At 42.5% G+C, this 18,642-nt stretch overlaps 1 protein-coding gene across 1 annotated transcript in view; it reads left to right on the forward strand.

Annotated features, from left to right (window-relative positions):
• MYO5B (myosin VB) overlaps positions 1 to 18,642 on the forward strand; it is a 231,029-nt gene that overhangs the window by 186,137 nt on the left and 26,250 nt on the right. The window contains exons 28-29 of the mRNA XM_070935994.1: positions 6,512 to 6,589; positions 14,711 to 14,909. Coding sequence (XP_070792095.1) covers positions 6,512 to 6,589; positions 14,711 to 14,909 — 277 coding nt within the window. The remainder of the gene's footprint in view (positions 1 to 6,511; positions 6,590 to 14,710; positions 14,910 to 18,642) is intronic.

Here is an 18,642-nt window from a genome sequence, read left to right on the forward strand (position 1 = left end):
GCCATTAAAGTTTCATTTGGAATGGAACTGAACAGCTTGATGTTTAAGGCAGAACAGATTTCGGTCCTTTAAAACAATTTTATTTATTGCACGTGGCCCCCTGCTAGCATCTCATCTCCTGCAGTCTAAAAAGATGTAAATGAACTGCTGTGTCAGGTCATCTCATAAAAGGCAAGGCAATTTCCATTTAGAAGAAAAGATTTAAGGGTCATGCCTCCAACAAGAAATTCTTCATTGATCAATGGAAATATGAACCGTTTTTCCATTTATTTAATAGGGGCCAAGCTGTTACAGTTGCTCTGTGTTTGTAATTTGCGCAATTGTTGAATTCAGTACTAAGGGTACCTTTCTTGAGTCACTTTCTTTACAGAATAGGAATTTTAGGAGAGGTTTTGCGAACAATAGGAGAGTCAAATCTGCAATTCTGAATATTTTTTTTCCCAGCCTGTTCAGGAACCCTGCCAAGCCTTATGCTTGATAGTCCAAATTGATCTTCAGTACCTTGTTCAGCAGTTGAGTACTTATGCTTAACAATCATTGCTTTGTAATGTTTAAAAGGTTATTTCCTAGTTCCACCCCATTAGAGGGGAGATTCAAGTTATTTCTCCCAAGTTGTTAGCAAGAGCCTCTCTGTTCCAGGCCAGGATACATGTGGCATTCGTTTTATAGTTTATTTCCATCACTTTAAGCTTTTTTTTTCCCTTCACAGTTTGTTCCTATGAATCCCTAATCCACAAAACAGGATGGGGGTTTTAGCTCTTTGTGCTATTCACCACAACTTTTTTTTTTTTTTGCACCTATAATTTACATGAGGAGGAAAAAGCTCATTCTCTGGCACAGGTGGGTTGTGGTTGCTAGGCCAGAGTGAAGCCAATACGAGAATTTTTACTTATTTCTATCCCACCTTTATTACTTTGACAAACAACTCAAGGCTGCAAACATATCCAAGCATGCCTTCCTCCTCCTATTTTCCTCGCAACAACAACTCTGTGAAAACAACTGGCCCAAAGTCACCCAGTCTGCTTTCATGGCTAAGGCGGGACTTGAACTCACAATTTCTTGCTTTCTATCTTGGTGCCTTAACCACTAGGCCAGGGGTGGTGCAAACTCGGTTTCATTGAGGGCCACATTGTTGTGACCTAGGCTTACTGAGTCATTAGAATACACAATTAGTCCCAAAAAAAATCTATTTTATTGTAACAGCTGAGAATTACTTTCATTTCCAGCTGAGTCCCAATTAGTTGCCAAAAATAAGTCCTTCGGAAGTAGTCCTTTGGGATAATCACCAACCTTTATCTTCTTTGACACCCTGCCAAAGGCCTTACAAGGCAAAGCCCCACAAAGTTCAGAAACAAACAAGAGATGCCAACTGGAAACAGAGGTAGCAACGTTGCTTTCCTGCAAAAAGGCCCAAGTGCCTTTGTTTCTCTTTTAAGCCTTATGGGAGGGGCCAATCATCTCCTGGCCTTACTCCCAAGTCGTCCCTTTTGCTTTAGCTTCTCTTGCCTTCTGGCAGCTCTGCGCATGCGTGTACTAGGAACAGGCTCCTCCTGTTCCTCTGCCTCTCTGCTGTCCAACTATGGGGACTCCGGAGCCCGCACATCACTCCCAGATGGCTCTGGCCCCATCTCTGCCTCAGACACAGAGCCCTCGTCCAGGCCTTCCCCAGACTCCAGGACTGGCCCATGTTCCTCCCCAGCCTCTTCACTGTCTGACTCCGCTACCAGCTCTGCAGGCTGCTGGCGGACCACAACACACATCAGGGTTGTGTTTGACCTCGGGGAGGGGGTGGCATGGCCATGGTGGGCATGGCCAACTTGATGTCACTCTTGTCGGGGGCGTATGTGGTGGCCCGAGTGCTCTGCCAGCGAAAACAGGCTCCTGAGCTCTGTTTTCACTGGCAGAGGGTTGCAGAAAGCTGTGGCAGATGAAAACAGAGCTCGGGAGCCCGTTTTCGCTGGCAGAAGCACCATGGGCCAATCCTTCGCTGTTTCCAGGGCGGCCCCATGGGCCAGATCTAAGTACCCCGTGGGCCAAATCCGGCCCCCGGGCCTTGAGTTTGACACCCCTGCACTAGACCAAACTGGCAAAGCCTTTAGGTCCCCATGCAGAGGGCTTGCTTTGAAATGATCCCCTGGATAAACAATTTGCAGCTGTGAAAGTTTGGGCTCAAGGTGAATTGTGTGTGTTTAATGTCTTCTGTAGTCAAGCCTTCAGATTGCGAAGGGATACGTTTATTGAAAAATCTGAAACATTTTCTATGACTATATTTCAGGATAGTGGGGAATTTCTCCCCCACTTAGAATGAATTAAAGCGTCACATGTGAGCTCTGTAACCTATTTTTCAATTATAGGATAGGATAGGATAGGACAGGACTGGAAGGGAACTTGGAGGTCTTCTAGTCCAGCCCCCTGCTCAAGCAGGAGATCCTATACCAATCCAGACAAGTGACTGTCCAGTCTCTTCTTAACAACTCTCCAGTGTTGAAGCACCCACAACTTCTGAAGGCAAGCTGTTCCACTGGTTATTTGCCCTTCCTGTTAGGAAGTTTCTCCTTAATTCCAGGTTGCTTCTCTCCTTGATTAGTTTCCATCCATTGTTTTTTGCCCTGGTGCTTTGGAGAGTAATTTGACCCTCTCTTCTTTGTGGCAGCCCCTCAAATACTGGAATTCTGCTATCATATCCCCCCTAGTCCTTCTTTTCTCTAGACTGGCCAGACCCAAATCCTGCAGTCATTCTTCATATGTTTTAGTCTCCAGGCCTTTGATCATCTTAGTGGCTCTTCTCTGAACTTTTTTCCAAAGTCTCAACATCTTTTTTTTGTAGCGGGGTAACCAAAATTGTTTGCAGGATTCCAGGTGTGGCTTTCCTAAGACTTTATAAAATGGTAGTCATATTTAATGCGATTTTGATTCTATGCCTCTGTTTATACAAAAACCCAGGATTGTATTAGCTTTTTTTGGCTGCTGCCACACACTGCTGGCTCGTATTTGTTCTGTCCCTATCTCACACATGCGCACAAACAGACAGCCGGGGGTTAAATAAACTGGCAGACAACCAATTATTCTGATAAAACGCTTGGCAGCAACCAAGTAGCTGCTTGCCAAGAACTTTTACTCCATAAACAAAATACACACAGTCAAGAATTGTCCATTTCGTAAAATAAATCCAAGGCCGATAATGTTGTTTCCAAAGATGCAATGTGACTCAATAGTAGTTAGTTTTGTCCGTCACAGAGTCTGAATGGGCATCTCACCCCCTTTTATACCCTGTGGGGTGTGGTCCAGTGACTCAGCCTAATCTCTGGCACGCCTTTTCTTCTGTTGCGCGCGCTTATCTCTGCGACGCTGCCGAGGATCCAGCCAAGACTCATTACCCTCATCACTGTCCACCTGTGGCTGCGTGGACGTGCTTGGCCCGGGCCCTATCTCTTGCCCTTCGACGGACACCGAAGGCATTGCCAGAGAGGAGGGTCCTGGAGCGGGAGGCCTTGCCAACTCCTCTCCTTCACTCTTGGAGTCCTCTCCTGCCGATGACACAGGCTCAGGTAACGGAGCCACAACAGTATTCAAGTGATCGTCTGCTAGGATCTGGTCGAATCACAGATCTCCTACATTACAGTTACTCAATCTGGATTATGTTGATCATATAAACCATGGCTGGCTGGCTGGTTGGCTTGGACCACTTCGGTGTTTTGATGTACCTGTGTGCACATTGCACCATTATGAAAGACTTTGAAAATACTCAGACCCTCATTCAAATTCTGTTTTGCAAGATAGGATTTTCCCACTGTCACCCTGTAACCAAAAGTTGCCTGGTACACAGCATTCCATGTTTAGTAAGTACAGTACACAGGTTGTCCTCAACTTACGAACCGTAATTGAGACTGGAATTACAGTCATAAATCATGATGGTCATTAAGCAGGTCCCCATGTGGCTGCCCCCGCTTTTGTGACATTTTTTTTTGCAGTGGTTGTTAAGCAAATGCTGCAATTGTTAAGCCAACGCCGCAGTCATTGAGTGAATGCCATGGTTGTTAAGCGAACCCATTTTCCCCAGGGAGTACAGGTAGTCCTTGACTTACAACAATTCATTTAGTGACCATTCAAAGTTACAACAGCACTGAAAAAAGTGACTTATGACCGTTTTTCACACTTAAGATCGTTGCAGCATCCCCATGGTCACATGATCAAAATTCAGATGCTTGGCAACTGACTCGTATTTATGACGGTTGCAGTGTCCCGGGGTCACGTGATCCCCTTTTGTGACCTTCTGGCAAGCAAAGTCAAGAGGGGGAAGCCAGATTCACTTAACAACAATTTCACTAATTTAACAACGGCAGTGATTCACTTAACAACTGTGGCAGGAAGTGTTGTAAAAGGAGGCAAAACTCAGTTATCAAATACCTCACTTAACAATGGAAATGTTGGGCTTAATTGTGGTCATAAGTCAAGGACTACCTGAATTTTTGGCAGATTCTGAAAGTAAAAGCCAGAAACCAGTGTAAAAAAAAAAAAAAGAAGCAGCCAAGAATTGGAGTTACATGGCCGCAGGATGCTGCAAATGGCTATAAAGGCAAGCCAGTTTCTAAACACCCAAAATGTAATCCCATGACTGCAATAGGGGTGCGGCCATCAGAGCTTCGAACATGGGTTGTAAGCAGCTCTGAAGAGATCCATCTTAACTTTGAATGGCGCTAATCAACTAGTCATTAAGCGAAGACTACCAGCAGGGGTGGAATTCAAAAATTTTCTCTGCCCGGTTGCTGGGTGGGTGTGGCCATGGTGAGCGTGGCCTACTCAGCCTCCTGCACCACAGCGTGGGGAGGGCATTTTTGCCCTACCCAGGCTCCGGAGGTTTTCCTCGAGCTTCCAGGAGGGCGAAAATGGCCTCCCCCAGGCTCCGGAGATCCTCCAGAGGCTGGAAACAGGCCCGTTTCCAGACTTCTGGAACTTCCGGGAGGCCCGTTTTTTGCCCTCCCAGAGCCTCCACGCAGGCCCTGCACTTACCTGGCATCCAAAACGGGCCGCATGGGGACTCCTGGGAGGGGAGGGGCAGGGTGGGTGTAAAATTAGCATCCGGTTCACCCGCTCCAAACCGGCTGAATCCCACCCCGACTACCAGTATAGAATTATGTGGAAAGGTATTATGGCTTTTGATAGAATTAGGATACATGCATAACTGAACACCCAGAGCGGTGACCGACCTAGACAGTCAATAGAAAGTAAGCAGAAGGCAAATAAACTGCAAACTTTTGATGCCATACATAAACACTTGACTGAATAATTGAGTAAAAAATAAACAGCTTATCATAGCACTCGCTTTTTGAAAAGTTATCAGAGCTTATCAAATTGAATAGCTTATCTAAGCAGGACAAAATGACACAGGGCAATTACATTACCTTATCTTTCTATTATCTAGCTAGCGGCTTCGATGTTGTTGTCAAGGTGTATAATATCAGGAGAGGGCATTCTCCGGTCTTTCTCTGGCAATCTGCTGGCAGGGAGCCCAGTAACTCACTTCAAGTATTTTCCAATAAAGTTTACTGGGTTGATTCTATCTCCAAATGCTTCGATTGTGCTTTTAGTGAGCATTTCCCTCACAATGGTCCTCTCTTGGCTTCGCTATGACCTTCCTTCGGTACAATAAGTTTATGTGGTTGATCTAAAACAGGGGTGCGGGGAAACGATGGCCCTTTTATGACTTGTGGACTTCAACTCCCAGAATTCCTGGCTCAGGAATTCTGGGAGTTGAAGTCCACAAGTCATAAAAGGGCCATCGTTCCTCCACCACTGTTCTGAAAATGTAAGCACACTTATCCATGTGTGTGGAATGGGCCAATTCGCTGCTGCCAACTCACCACAAGCCAACTTGCCCCAGGACAACTCGTCGCGGGATAATTCAACAAATACAAAAATTAAATTAATTTCGACGAAACTCTGGCCAATAATGATAAAATAAAGAAAGTCAACCCAGAAATACAAGAGGTACAATAATTTTGACGAACACATGGTCACCAATAATAAAAGTAAAATAGAATAACAGAGTTGGAAGGGACCTTGGAGGTCTTATAGTCCAACCCCCTGCTTAGGCAGGAAACCCTACACCACTTCAGACAAATGGTTGTCCAACATCTTCTTAAAAACTTCCAGTGTTGGAGCATTCACAATTTCTGGAGGCATGTTGTTCCACTGATTAATTGTTCTAACCGTCAGGAAATTTCTCCTTAGTTCTAAGATGCTTCTTTCTTTGAAGTAACTGAATGAAACTGTTAATACAGCTTTGAATTGTCTCATGGCGAGTTGGCCGCAGCGAGTTGTCCTAGACCGCTATATGTGAGCCATGAATAAAACTGCACGTAGCAGTATCGTTTGTGGTTCCTGCTTACAGGTTTGTGAATCGCTTGCGACTGAAGCTTTCTTTCTCCCTTTGATCTGCATCTGATTATTACTTTTTGTCTTCGCTTTCTGTCTTCCTCTTCCTTCCCTTTCCTCTGTCCTTTCTTTCTAGCAAGACTGAGGACTGGGGGTACCTGAATGAAGATGGAGAACTCGGCTTGGCCTATCAGGGTCTAAAGCAAGTAGCCAGGTCAAATATATATGTTTTTTTCCTTCTTTTTCTGGTCTTTGTGGGCTATTATTTTCTTGCCTCCCTTTTTCCTGATGCTAAAAATGGGTACAGTTCACAGACTTTTAAACACTGGGTGCTGCTATTATTATTATTTTACACTCATCCTTGTCACTTGGGTCATGGTCAGTGACTAGCTCTAATATGTGTGTTTGCTTTAAGATTAATCACAAGGTGGCAGCTGATCAGTAGTGGGTTGCCCCCGGTTCGCACCAGTTCTATAGATTTTGAACAGTCACTAAACAAGTGGTTGTAAATTGAGGATTGCCTGTCATCTTGTTTGGATGGTTCAACAGACAAGTTAATGTGGTTTTTTTTCGACGAGGATATTCACCTATTGAGTTGACTGCAGAACCACAAGGGGGCCTTGCCGGAATCCTCTTGAATTTCCAAACAATGAATTGTATGGGCTATTTTAATTGTGCACCCATAATTATTGTGCACCCACAGGATGCATCAATGCATCAATGCAATGCTCGTCAGTTCAGCCATCCATACACAGGTGCTCCTCATTGAGCGACCACAATTAAGACTGGCAACTCAGTTGTTAAGTAAAGCAGTCACTAAGTAAAACTGACTGTGCTTATGATTTTACTTCACTTTTCTTTTGTCCTATACACCCGGTTATAAATGGGAGAATTGGTTGTAAAGTTAATTTTTCATCATCGTCATAACTGCGAACAGTCACTAAATGAGGCAGCGACTAAAAAGAGGACTACCTGTACTTTTATTACCTGCAGCATTCAAAGTAATCATAGAATGGATATTTAATTAAAGCAGCTCAATCGGCATAAAGGCCCCAGGCTATATGACTTCTTTGCCTGCTGTAGGGACAGCGTTATGCACTTATCAAATCAAGTTTTCCACAAAGCATACAGATCCAAAACTGGAATCAATTCTAGCTGCGGCCAGAGTATCTGTCTGCATATCACTTTGAATTAGTTACATTTCTCAACCAAGTCTTCCTATTTTCATTTGTGGGATTGAAGTACCTTGGTGTCCATCAACATTCATAATATGTGAAAAGGTCCTACATTTTTCCCAGCTACCCTATTTCCCTGAAAATAAAACATCCCCTGATAATAAGCCCAATCGGGCTTTTGCGCGCATGCGCTAAAAAAAAGCCTCTCCCAAAAATAAGCCCTCCCCCAAAATATTTAAACGGAGAGCTGGAAACCAGGTAAGACGGCAAGAGGAGTCCCATCTTGCTCCATGTGCCCCAAAATAATACCTCCCCAAAAATAAGGCCAAGCGCTTATTTTGGAGTTCAAAAAAAATATAAGACAGGGTCTTACCCTGTTTCCCCTAAAATAAGACATCTCCTGATAATAAGCCCAATTGGGCTTTTGAGCGTATGTGGTAAAATAAGCTCCCCCCTCCGGAAAATAAGCCCTCCCCAGAAATATTTAAACGCATGCACAGCCGGTTCCCAAAAATAAGGACAAGCACTTATTTCAGGGTTTAAAAAAATATAAGACAGGGTCTTATTTTTGGGGAAATACGGTACATTTATTTTCAACTGAGGTAAAATATATCATTTATCTGAGGTATAAAGAGCTATGCAGCCAAGAGAGATTTATGTTCAATAAATAAATCCAACGACATCCATCCATCCCATAAAATGCAAACCAGTAGATTTTAGGATAAATAACATGCATTGAAGATATGTTATGTTGTTGCTTAGTTAATAGACTTTTCAAACAAACAAACAAAATTAAAATGGCTTTTTTTGACATCCATTTTTTAATATTTGCCTGCATCAGTCTTTCTGCTACAATTTATTATTTTACACAGCTATACAAATGGGTGCTGTTTAACTCAGTGCTCTGCCATCTTCAATTTGATATGGTAGTAAAGTTAAAAGAACAATTTCAGCCATTTATCTTCCAAAAAATCTCCATCGTCACTGAGACAACTTATTTGTAGTTTCTCTGACACAAACCTTATTTTACATGCTGTGGAGATGTTAAGTGTGAAGCCTCAGATCAATGTTTAAATAACTGTATTTAGAGTTGACATTATTTTCATTCTTTGAGTCAAGGGAAAGAAAGGAGTATTTATTTTTGTAGTTTGCTAGAAAAAGTGTATGATTTATTAATCACTTCTTTTTAAGGAATGTGTAAGCTGTTTTGTAATTCATTCCAAGGCAACAACAAAGCAGCAAAACAAAGACGACGCAAGAGGATTAGAGCTGAAAGAGAATGTTCTGTACTATAGAAAATATTTCAAAGTTAGTCTCACCACACAGAGGGGAGTCCTATCCAATGAAACCTTTGCAGAAGTTCTTTTTCCCCCAGAAGAAAATTGGAAAAAAAAAATAATAATAAAATTTTCCTGCCCATGTGTTTGGTGGAGAATTTTGAAAGGCCAGTTGTATCTATTTCAATTTAGGAAACGTTAAATAGGAGCAGTGTGGAGAGTCATCCAAGCTTAGATTTAAGGATGGTGTTTGTACGAGGCAGAGCATATACAAGTAAGTCCTCGATTTACAACCAAAATTTCCATTGCTAAGCAAGACAGCTGTTAAGTGAGTCTTGCCTCATTTTGTGATCTTTCTTGCCACAGTTGTTAAGTAGATCACTACAGTTGTTAGGTAAGTAACAAGGTTCCGGATTGACTTTGCTTGTCAGAAGGTCACACAAGGTGATTACATGAACCTGGGACATGGCAACAGTGATAAATACATGCCAGTTGCCAAACATCCAAATTTTGATCATGTGACTGTGGGGAGGCTACAGTGGTCATAATTGTGGAAAAAGGTCATAAGTCTTGTTTTTTCAGGGCTGTTTGAACTAACTACCTGTAGTTAGTTAGGAAGGTGTGAGAATGGAATGGAACGGAATGGAATGGAACAGAATGTAAAATATGGAATGGGGATGGGATGGGATGGGATGGGATGAGATGGGATGGGATGGGATGGGATGGGATGGGATGGGATAGGATAGGATAGGATAGGATAGGATAGGATAGGATAGGATAGGATAGGATAGGATATTTTGGTCATCTCTGCGCACTCCAGTATTTTCCTAGTTATAAGCCAAATTAACCAAATTAACCCATGAAATAAATGATGATGAGAATTCAGAATACTATACTGTGTGGGGAAGGTGGTATGAGTGGATGAATGATAAAATGAAAGGAAGAGAAAAAGGTGTGTTAAATAAAAGCAAAAAGTAACCTAAATGTCACCAGAAATATATTTTGTAGATAGTTAAAAACACTGCACATCCGATATTAATGGAAATATAAATATATATATGTTTATAAATTCAATAAAATTTATTTTAAAAAAAAACAGGACAGGACAGGACAGGACAGGATAGGATAGGATAGGATAGGATAGGATAGGATAGGATAGGATAGGATCAGGGGTGAAATCCAGCAGGTTCTAACAGGTTCTGGAGAACCGGTAGCGGAAATTTTGAGTAGTTCAGAGAACCGGCAAATACCACCTCTGGCTGGTCCCAGAGTGGGGTGGGAATGGGAGTTTTGCAGTATCCTTCCCCTGGGGTGGAAATGGGTTAGGGTTAGAGTTAGGGTTAATTTTTTTTTTAAAAAAAGAATAGAATAGAATAGAATAGAATAGAATACAATACAATACAATACAATACAATACAATACAATACAATACAATACAATACAATACAATACAATACAATGCAATACACTGGGAATGGAAAATATGGAATGGAATGGAATAGCATAATAACTTTGTCACTTTGAATGTACATTAATGTGCATACATTAAAATAAATCTCATTGGTATACAGCTCTCAAAGGATCACCCCCTCCAATATACACTACACTGCCTCCTTGTACCTCCTTGCTTGAGATATGTGCCACCAGCTTGCTTGAAAGCTTTGAGTGTCATTTGCTAATGGGATCAGGGACCCTCCTGCGATTGGAGGTGGGTAGGATTGGTGGGAAGACAATCTTAAAGTGTAACAACCACAGGAGAGGCATATAGGACAACAAGGAAAACCCAGCTGGTGCTATTGAGCACACTCCCAACCAGCATCTCCCTTTGCTGCAGTCCAAACATAGTCATAATTTGTGGTATGGTTTACAGGTAGTCCTTGACTTACAATCACTTGTTTAGTGACCATTCAAAGTTGTAACAGCACTGAAAAAAGTGATTTATGAACATTTTTCACACTCACAACTATTGGTCATGTGATCAAAATTCAGCCGCTTGGCAAACCTGCATGTATTTATGATGTTTGCAATGTCCCCTGGGTCATGTGATTCCCTTTTGGGACCTTCTGACCATCAAAAGTCAATAGGGTCCACTCCACACCTGCGGTGATTCACAACCACCGTGGCAAGAAAGGTGATAAAATTGAGCAAAGTTCACTTAACAACTGTCTTGCTTAGCAATGGAAATTTGGCACTCAGTTGTGGCCGTAAATCAAGGACTACCTGTATAATTTGAGACTGAAGGTATGTTTATATGTTTATGCGCATTACAATTTCTCCATGAATGGAATACTCAAAGCATACTGTTTCTGGTTGTCGAGAAAAACGGGGGAAAATTGGGGAAGGGGATTTTTGTTTTGGAGGGAGGGGAGAATTTCAAGATGGCTTTCTTCACTTTTCCAGAGGGGTTCCATCCACTCTACCCCCCCCCCCCCGAGGTCAGGCAGGCTGGGCCCAAAATATGAGAACCGCTTCTTCTTGACAACGGAGCTTTTAAGAGGTTCTTGAAAAAACTTTGAAGAAAAGGATTGGAGTGGGGTGTGTGTGGAGATTTCATTTCAGGAGAACTGTAATTGGTACCTTTTAAAACTCAATTTAGTTTACCAAATGTTAAGCTTTTCTTCAGGCACTTGGAAGGAGGGCTGTAACCTTTTCAGTGATGAATCATACTCCCTACCGGAGTAGGTTGTGATGGAGTCAGAAATGCAAAGAGCGGTTCCATGCCACTTTTCTTGTGAAAAATGCAGTTTGTTCCTTAATTCATCGTTTTGCCAAATACACACTGTGAATTTGTTTAGGGGAGGAAAAAAAATCCCTTCCATTTTGTCACAGAAAGAAACACATTTTTAATTTCCTTGGTTCATTCTTTCTGGCTTTTCTCATTCTGTTCCTTTCTTCCAGGGGTGAAATGTTGCCGGTTCAGACCGGATCGCCCGGTCCGGTAGCGATGGAGGCAGGTGGTTCAGAGAACCGGTAGCAAAAATCCCTGCCCACCCCCCATGCCCAGCTGAGCCACACAATCATCAGAGGCTTTTTTTTTACTTTTAAAAGCATTTTTTCTACAACTTCGGCCAAAAAAAATGCTTTTGAAAGTAAAAAAAAAAAAGCCTCTGATGATTGCGCGGCTCGTCAAAGGCATTTAAAAGAAAAAAACCCTTTTTTTTCTTTAAAAAGCCTCTGCCGATCAGGGAACTCAGCTGGGATCCTCAGAGCCTTTTGAAAAACATTTTTTTACAACCTCTTATCCAAAGAGGTTGTAGAAAAAATGGTTTTAAAAGTAAAAAAAAAAAAAAATTGGCCACGCCTACCCAGTCACATTACCCCCCTCCCCCACCAAGCCATGCCCACAGAACCAGTAGTAAAAAAATTTAGATTTCACTCCTGCTTTCTTCCCCCTTTAGTATCCGTTCTTCAGGATGCCTCATTTTTAAAACAAAGTATTTCCTCTCTCTCTCTCTCTTTTTTTTTTTTACTGTATAGAAAAACCAGTTTTGGAATTCATAAAGTTGTTTTTAGCTGGAAATGTCTTAAAGGGACCTTAGAAATAATCGTGTGGGGGTAAAACAGTTATCGTGTAAGACAGTTATCCACTGATTCTGATGCGTAAAGTAACTAGGAAGGTAACTTTGTGGAAGCTGCGTTAAATGGTGAACTCCGAAAGCTTTTTTTTTTTTTTCTTTCTTTCTTAAGTTTTGTTTCTGGAATGAGAAACTTTTAAATGAGGGAAAGGGGAGCATAGGACTCCAAGGATGGATGTTTCAAAAGTCTGCAATCTGGACCATGTCCCCCTAATCTTTGAGGCTGTAGGTTGAGGACACTCAGCCAATGCCCCCAACCTACATCTCAAGATGTTATTCCTTTGGCCTCTCCAGCTACAGTAGTGGCCACAATTGTGGAAAACTTTTGGGAAAAGTGTATTTTTGAGGTTTGATGGCTAATAACACCACTTTTTGGGAGGAGTTTCAAGATAATCCTATTCCACTGCTGAAATGGTCTGGGAATAAATAGTCCAGACCTTAACCCAATTGAAAATCTATGGAGCCGACTAAAGAAACTTGTTAGTCAGAAGCAACCCAGCAATAAAATCCAGTTAATAGAAGCAATTATTCAACCTTGGTTTCACATGATAACTAAAAGACTTGGTTCACTCCATGGGAAGAGGTTGTAAGGCCGTAATTCATGCTAAAGGTTACCCAACTAAGTATTAATCAACATGGTGATAATTTTTGTATATCTCGTTTTTTCTATGGTGATAATTTTTGTATATCTCATTTTTTCTATGTGTTCCAGTTTTCTTCTTTACACAGTAACTGCTATTCTAATAGCAAATCCTTCATAAAAGTTATTGCATTACATTCTTGATTAAACTATCTTTCCATTGATATATAATTTTATGGTACTACTCCAAAAAAAAAAGTGGTGTTATTAGCTAGTTTTAGAAAATACACTTTTCCCAAAAGGTTTCCACAATTTTGGCCACTACTGTAAGTAGAATGGTGGGACGTAAACCAGTGGTGGGTTGCCCCCGGTTCGCACTGGTTCTATAGAACTGGTAGTAAAACTGGCGGGAGGCTCCGCCCACCTACCCCGACATCATCAAAACGCTTCTGCGCATGCGCAGAAGAGCGGGTGTGCGTACGAGTGAAGTAAGCCCGCTGCGAACTGGTAGTAAAGGTAAGTAGAACCCACCCCTGATGTAAACCAAATAAATAACCTGGAAATCCATAACCAGGCCCTTAATTCTTATGGACTGGCTACCTTGGTAGCCAAAACTGATGTGAAGAAACTGATGTTTATGGTAGCAACCCAGCAAGCAGGCAGTGCAATTTAACCAGTGGGAGTCTCCTTCACAATCTTTAGTTTTGAATGTAAATGTTCCTCACCAATATGTATATGAGTAATGAGTGTGGTCAACCATTAGTTCCTACTGTAAGTATTGCCTACTTACAGTATGTATATGATTAATGACTGTGAGCAATGATTCTCTTTGAAAAGAAAAGGTTCTGAGATATGTTGAATTCTCTATTGAGGAGTTGGGTTGGGTTGGGTTGGGTTGGCATTGAGTTTTTTGGTACCTTCAAGCCTATCTTGACTCGTGGAGACTTCCTGGAGAAGGCCCTGAGTTTCCTTGGCAAGATTTTTGGAAGTGGTTTGCCCTTGTCTCCTCCTTCCTGGTGGTGAAGGAAAAGTACTGGCCCAAGGTCACCAAGAAGGCTGTGTCTAAAGCAAGACTAGAACTCAAGTCTCTCAGTTTCTGATCTAGGACATTTAACAACTGTACCAATCTGTTTTCCCTCTGTGTATATAAAATAAATATATACAGGTAATCCTCGATTTACGACCACAATTGAGCCCAAAATTTCTGTTCCTGAGCAAAACGGTTAAGTGAGTTTTGCCCCATTTTAGGATCTTTCCTGCCCCAGCTGTTAAGTGAATCACTGCAGTTGTTAAGTTACTAACACAGTTGTTAAGTGAATTTGGCTTCCCCATTGACCTTGCTTATCAGAAAGTCGCAAAAGGGGATCACATGACCCAGGACATTGCAACCATCATAAATACATGCCAGTTGCCAAGGGTCTATATTTTGATCATGTGACCATGGGGAGGCTGCAACTTTGAACAGTCACTAAACAAGTTGTTGTACCTATATACGACATAAATCAGCGAGCCTACACTTTTCCTGTTCACATGACCCAAAAAAACCTTGGAAGATGTTTTTTGTTATCTAAGATCTGCCTACAGTTTTTTAAAAGTATTTGGTCTGTGAATCCATGCCCTGGTCCATCACATCATTAGAAGCATTATGGCAGTTTCTGGGTATCTTAAGTATCTAATATTATTTGAGTGACAAATGTCCTCATCTTTCTCGTTTCTCCCCCCCTTCAGGCTCCTTGAGGCTCAACTCCAGGAACAGAGAAGGGAATATGAAGAAGAAATAGAAGTCCTAAAGGACCAGATGGAGACATTGAAGGAAGCGATGGAGAAACAACACGAAGTCTTCCTCCAGACGCTCCAGTTGTCCCCAGAAGCCCAAGTGGAGTTTGGCATCCAGCAGGAAATCTCGCGGCTGACCAGCGAAAACCTGGTATGGAGAAAAAGCAAAAACGCAGGGTTGTTTCTACCAAGGATGATAATTTGCCTTGTTTGAAAGATTGGTGCCCAACTCTTCAGTCAAAAAAAATACTCTAGGATGGCCTTCACTCAGAGGTGGGTTTCAACAGGTTCTGACCAGTTCTGGAGAACTGGTAGCGGAAATTTTGAGTAGTTTGGAGAATCGGTAAATACCTCTGACTGGCCCCGCCCCTGTCTATTCTCTGCCTCCCAAGTCCCAGCTGATCGGGAGGAAATGGGGATTTTGCAATATCCTTCCCCTGGAGTGGGGAGGGAATGGAGATTTTACAATATCCTTCCCCTGCCACGCCCACCAAGTCATGCCACACCCACCAAGCCACACCCACAGAACCAGTAGTAAAAAATTTTTGAATCCCACCACTGCCTTCACTGATTAGCCAGACCTGCTCATAGATGTAGAGCTCATAGGTGTATGAGAAGTTACTCATAGAGAAGAGCAACTAAGACGATTAAAGGCCTGGAGACTAAAACATACCAAGAACGGTTGGAGGAATTGGGTATGTCTAATCTTGAGAAAAGAGGGACTAGGGGTGACATGATAGCAGTATGCCAGTATTTGAGGGGCTGCAATAACGAAGGGGGAGAGTTCAACCTATTTTCCAAAGCACCAGAAGGCAGGACACGAAACAATGGATGGAAACTAATCAAGGAGAAAAGCAACCTAGAACTAAAGAGAATTTCCTAAGAGTGAGAACAATAAACCATATAAATCTATGCATATAAATCTAACCAATAAATAAATAAATAAATAAATAACCAGTGGCATGACTGGCCTTCAGAAGTTGTGGGTGTTCCCATCACTGGAGACTTTTAACTGGACAGCCACTTGTCTGAAATGGTATAGAGTCTTCTGCTTGAGCAGGGGGTTAGACTAGAAGACCTCCAGGGTCCCTTCCGGCTCTATTCTTCTGTATTCTGTATGTGCGGTGTAAAAGATGCAATATGCAAAATGGCGGCTGGGTGGGAGGAAGAAATATAAATGCAAAATCAGGAGATAAAGCATTTCATTAAGAACTTCTGGGAAGACTGTTCTGGAACTGGTGGAATCTCTGCCCTACGAAATCGCCTCAGCTTCTCAGAACTGCTTTTTGAACTTCCAAATATTCTCTGGAATATTTTGTTCCAGGGGGCCCTTATTGGTTTCAGTTACTGGTAATTTTGGGATGGAGCAATCTTTTCATTCCTTCCAGGTGTGTAAAATAGTGCATGGTTTATTATTTGATCTCTTTCCATGTCCTAACTGTAGGGTTAGTTTTGAATCAATTTTTCTTGCTTAAAACAGTCCGTAGAACCTGTATTTGTTTAGAATTGTTTGTTTTGTTTTGTTTTCGCCCTTCGAATCAATCTTGGCTCCTGGAAACTGCCTGGACAAGTCCCTGCAGTTCTCTTGGCAAGATTTCAGAAATAGCTTCCCCTTGCCTACTTCCCAGGGCTGAGAGAGAGTGAGTGAGTGATTGACCCAAGGTCACTCAGCTGGCTTGGAGCCCAAGGCAGGATTAGAACTCACAGCCTCCCAATTTCTAGCCTGGTACCTTAACCATTACACCAGTGGTGGGTTTCATTTTTTTTTACTACCGGTTCTGTGGGCATGGCTTGGTGGGCATAGCAGGGAAGGATACTGTAAAATCTCCATTCCCTCCCCACTCCAGGGGAAGGTTACTGCAAAATCCCCATTTCCTCCCAATCATCTGGGACTCGGGAAGCAGAGAATAGGTGGGGGCAGGGCCAGTCAGAGGTGGTATTTACCGGTTCTCCGAACTACTCAAAATTTCCGCTACCGGTTCTCCAGAACTGGTCAGATACCTGCTGAAACCCACCTCTGCATTACACCAAACTGGATTTCTGTGTTATGGTTATACACATTTATTATGCATTGTCCTTACACAAAGCAGAACAAATATATCATATATAGAAGGTCGGGGAGGTAGTTGACCTAACCAGTAGTCTTTATTGCCCCTTCTATTGCTTTCCTTAGAACATTTTTCCAGAAGTTTGGGCAGAAGAGTTTCCTACCACTTACAGCAGGGGTATCAAACTCAAGGCCCGCGGACCGGATCCAGCCTGAGGGGTGCTTAAATCTGGCCCGCGGAACCAGCCTGGAAATAGCAAAGGACCAGCCCACGGTGCCTCTGCTACTGAAAACAAGGACACCCCCCCCCGCACCCCATTTTGGCCAGCAGGGTGCTGCAGAAGGCATCCATTTCGTCTCCCCCCCACCCCCCAGCCAGCCCACGGAGGAAAACTACAATGCTTATCTGGCCCTTAAACAAATCCAGTTTGACACCCTTGACCTACAGCTTTTAACCAACAGCACCCAGTAGCCAGTTGTAAAGCTTAGGCTGTACCACTGAACTATGCCCTCCCCTTACTGGTGCTCCTGGAAAAAGTTTGCCTAGTACAGCACGATTCTAACTTGAATTTCCCTTTAGAAGGAATGGACCGATCGCTCTGTTTCCAGACCACGTCAGTTTACCATTGTTTCTTTGATCCATTTCTCTAAAAGCAACAGCGATCACAAATATCAAACTTAAAGCCTGTGTTTTAATATGAATATTTTACGGGGGTTTCTTTTTTTAAGCCAAGACTCGAATTACAAAATTCAGAGACGTTCATGCACTAAAGGATGTTTATATTTGGATCCAGGTATTAGTCTGAGAAGTTTGCTCAGGTCAGTCTATTTTTAGATAACAAAATGGATAAAAATAAATTTTCCCTGTGGGAATATGCTTAATCTGCCTTCTGGATAGAAAGGCATAATAGCAGCAGCAGCAGTATTGCCATGGTTGAGTAATAAGCCTGGTATGGAACAATTTTGGATGGATTTCCAGGAGCTTCTTCTGCATGTCGGGGTTCAAGGCGTGTTCCCTACTGAATACTGTTCAGCAGCAGTACAAGTAGCGCTCGATTTACATTGACAATTGGGACCACAATTTCTGTTCCTAAGCAAGACAGTTGTTGTGAGTTGCCCCCAATTTCACAATCCTTTTTGCCACGGTTGTTAAGTGAATCACACAGTCGCTAAGCAAATCCAGCCTCTCCCATTGACTTTGTTTGTCAGAAGCTGGCTAGGAAGGTCACAAACCAGGATCACGTGACACAGGGCCTCTTTAATCATCATAAATACATGCCAATTGTCAATTGCTTAAATTTTGATCACATGAGGATACTGCAAGAGTCATAATTGCGAGGATCAGTCATCGGCCAAATTATTCAGTGCTGTTGTAACTTCAAACGGTCACTATATGAACGGTTGTAAACTGAGGACTATCCATAAAGGGCCAAAACATATCCTCTGACTAGCAGACCATCCTGTAAATAAATGTGAGGTCCTTCAAGAGCCATAAATTTACACAATCTGCTGAACTGAGCCGTTTATGCTGAGTTTAGTTTCAACCTGAAGCAGCCTCTTGTGGAAAATCAGCCGGCTCGCTTCATTTGTGATTCACTGTTATTGCAATCCAGAAAAAAGCGTTAATCCAATAACCAGCCAAAATGTGCTTTGCTAACACTGCCAAGTGTTACCAAGAGCCTTGGTAGTACAGTGGTTTAATGCACCCTGTAATTAACACAGCTGCCTGCAATTTCTGCAGGTTCGAATCTTACCAGGCTCAAGGTTGACTCAGCCTTCCATCCTTTCTAAGGTAGGTTAAATGAGGACCCAGTTTGTGGGGGCAATAAGCTGACTT

This window comes from Pituophis catenifer, unplaced genomic scaffold (genome assembly GCF_029215685.1).
Source record: "Pituophis catenifer annectens isolate HBS135680 unplaced genomic scaffold, rPitCat1.0.hap2 SCAF_2, whole genome shotgun sequence".
NCBI lineage: Eukaryota > Metazoa > Chordata > Lepidosauria > Squamata > Colubridae > Pituophis > Pituophis catenifer.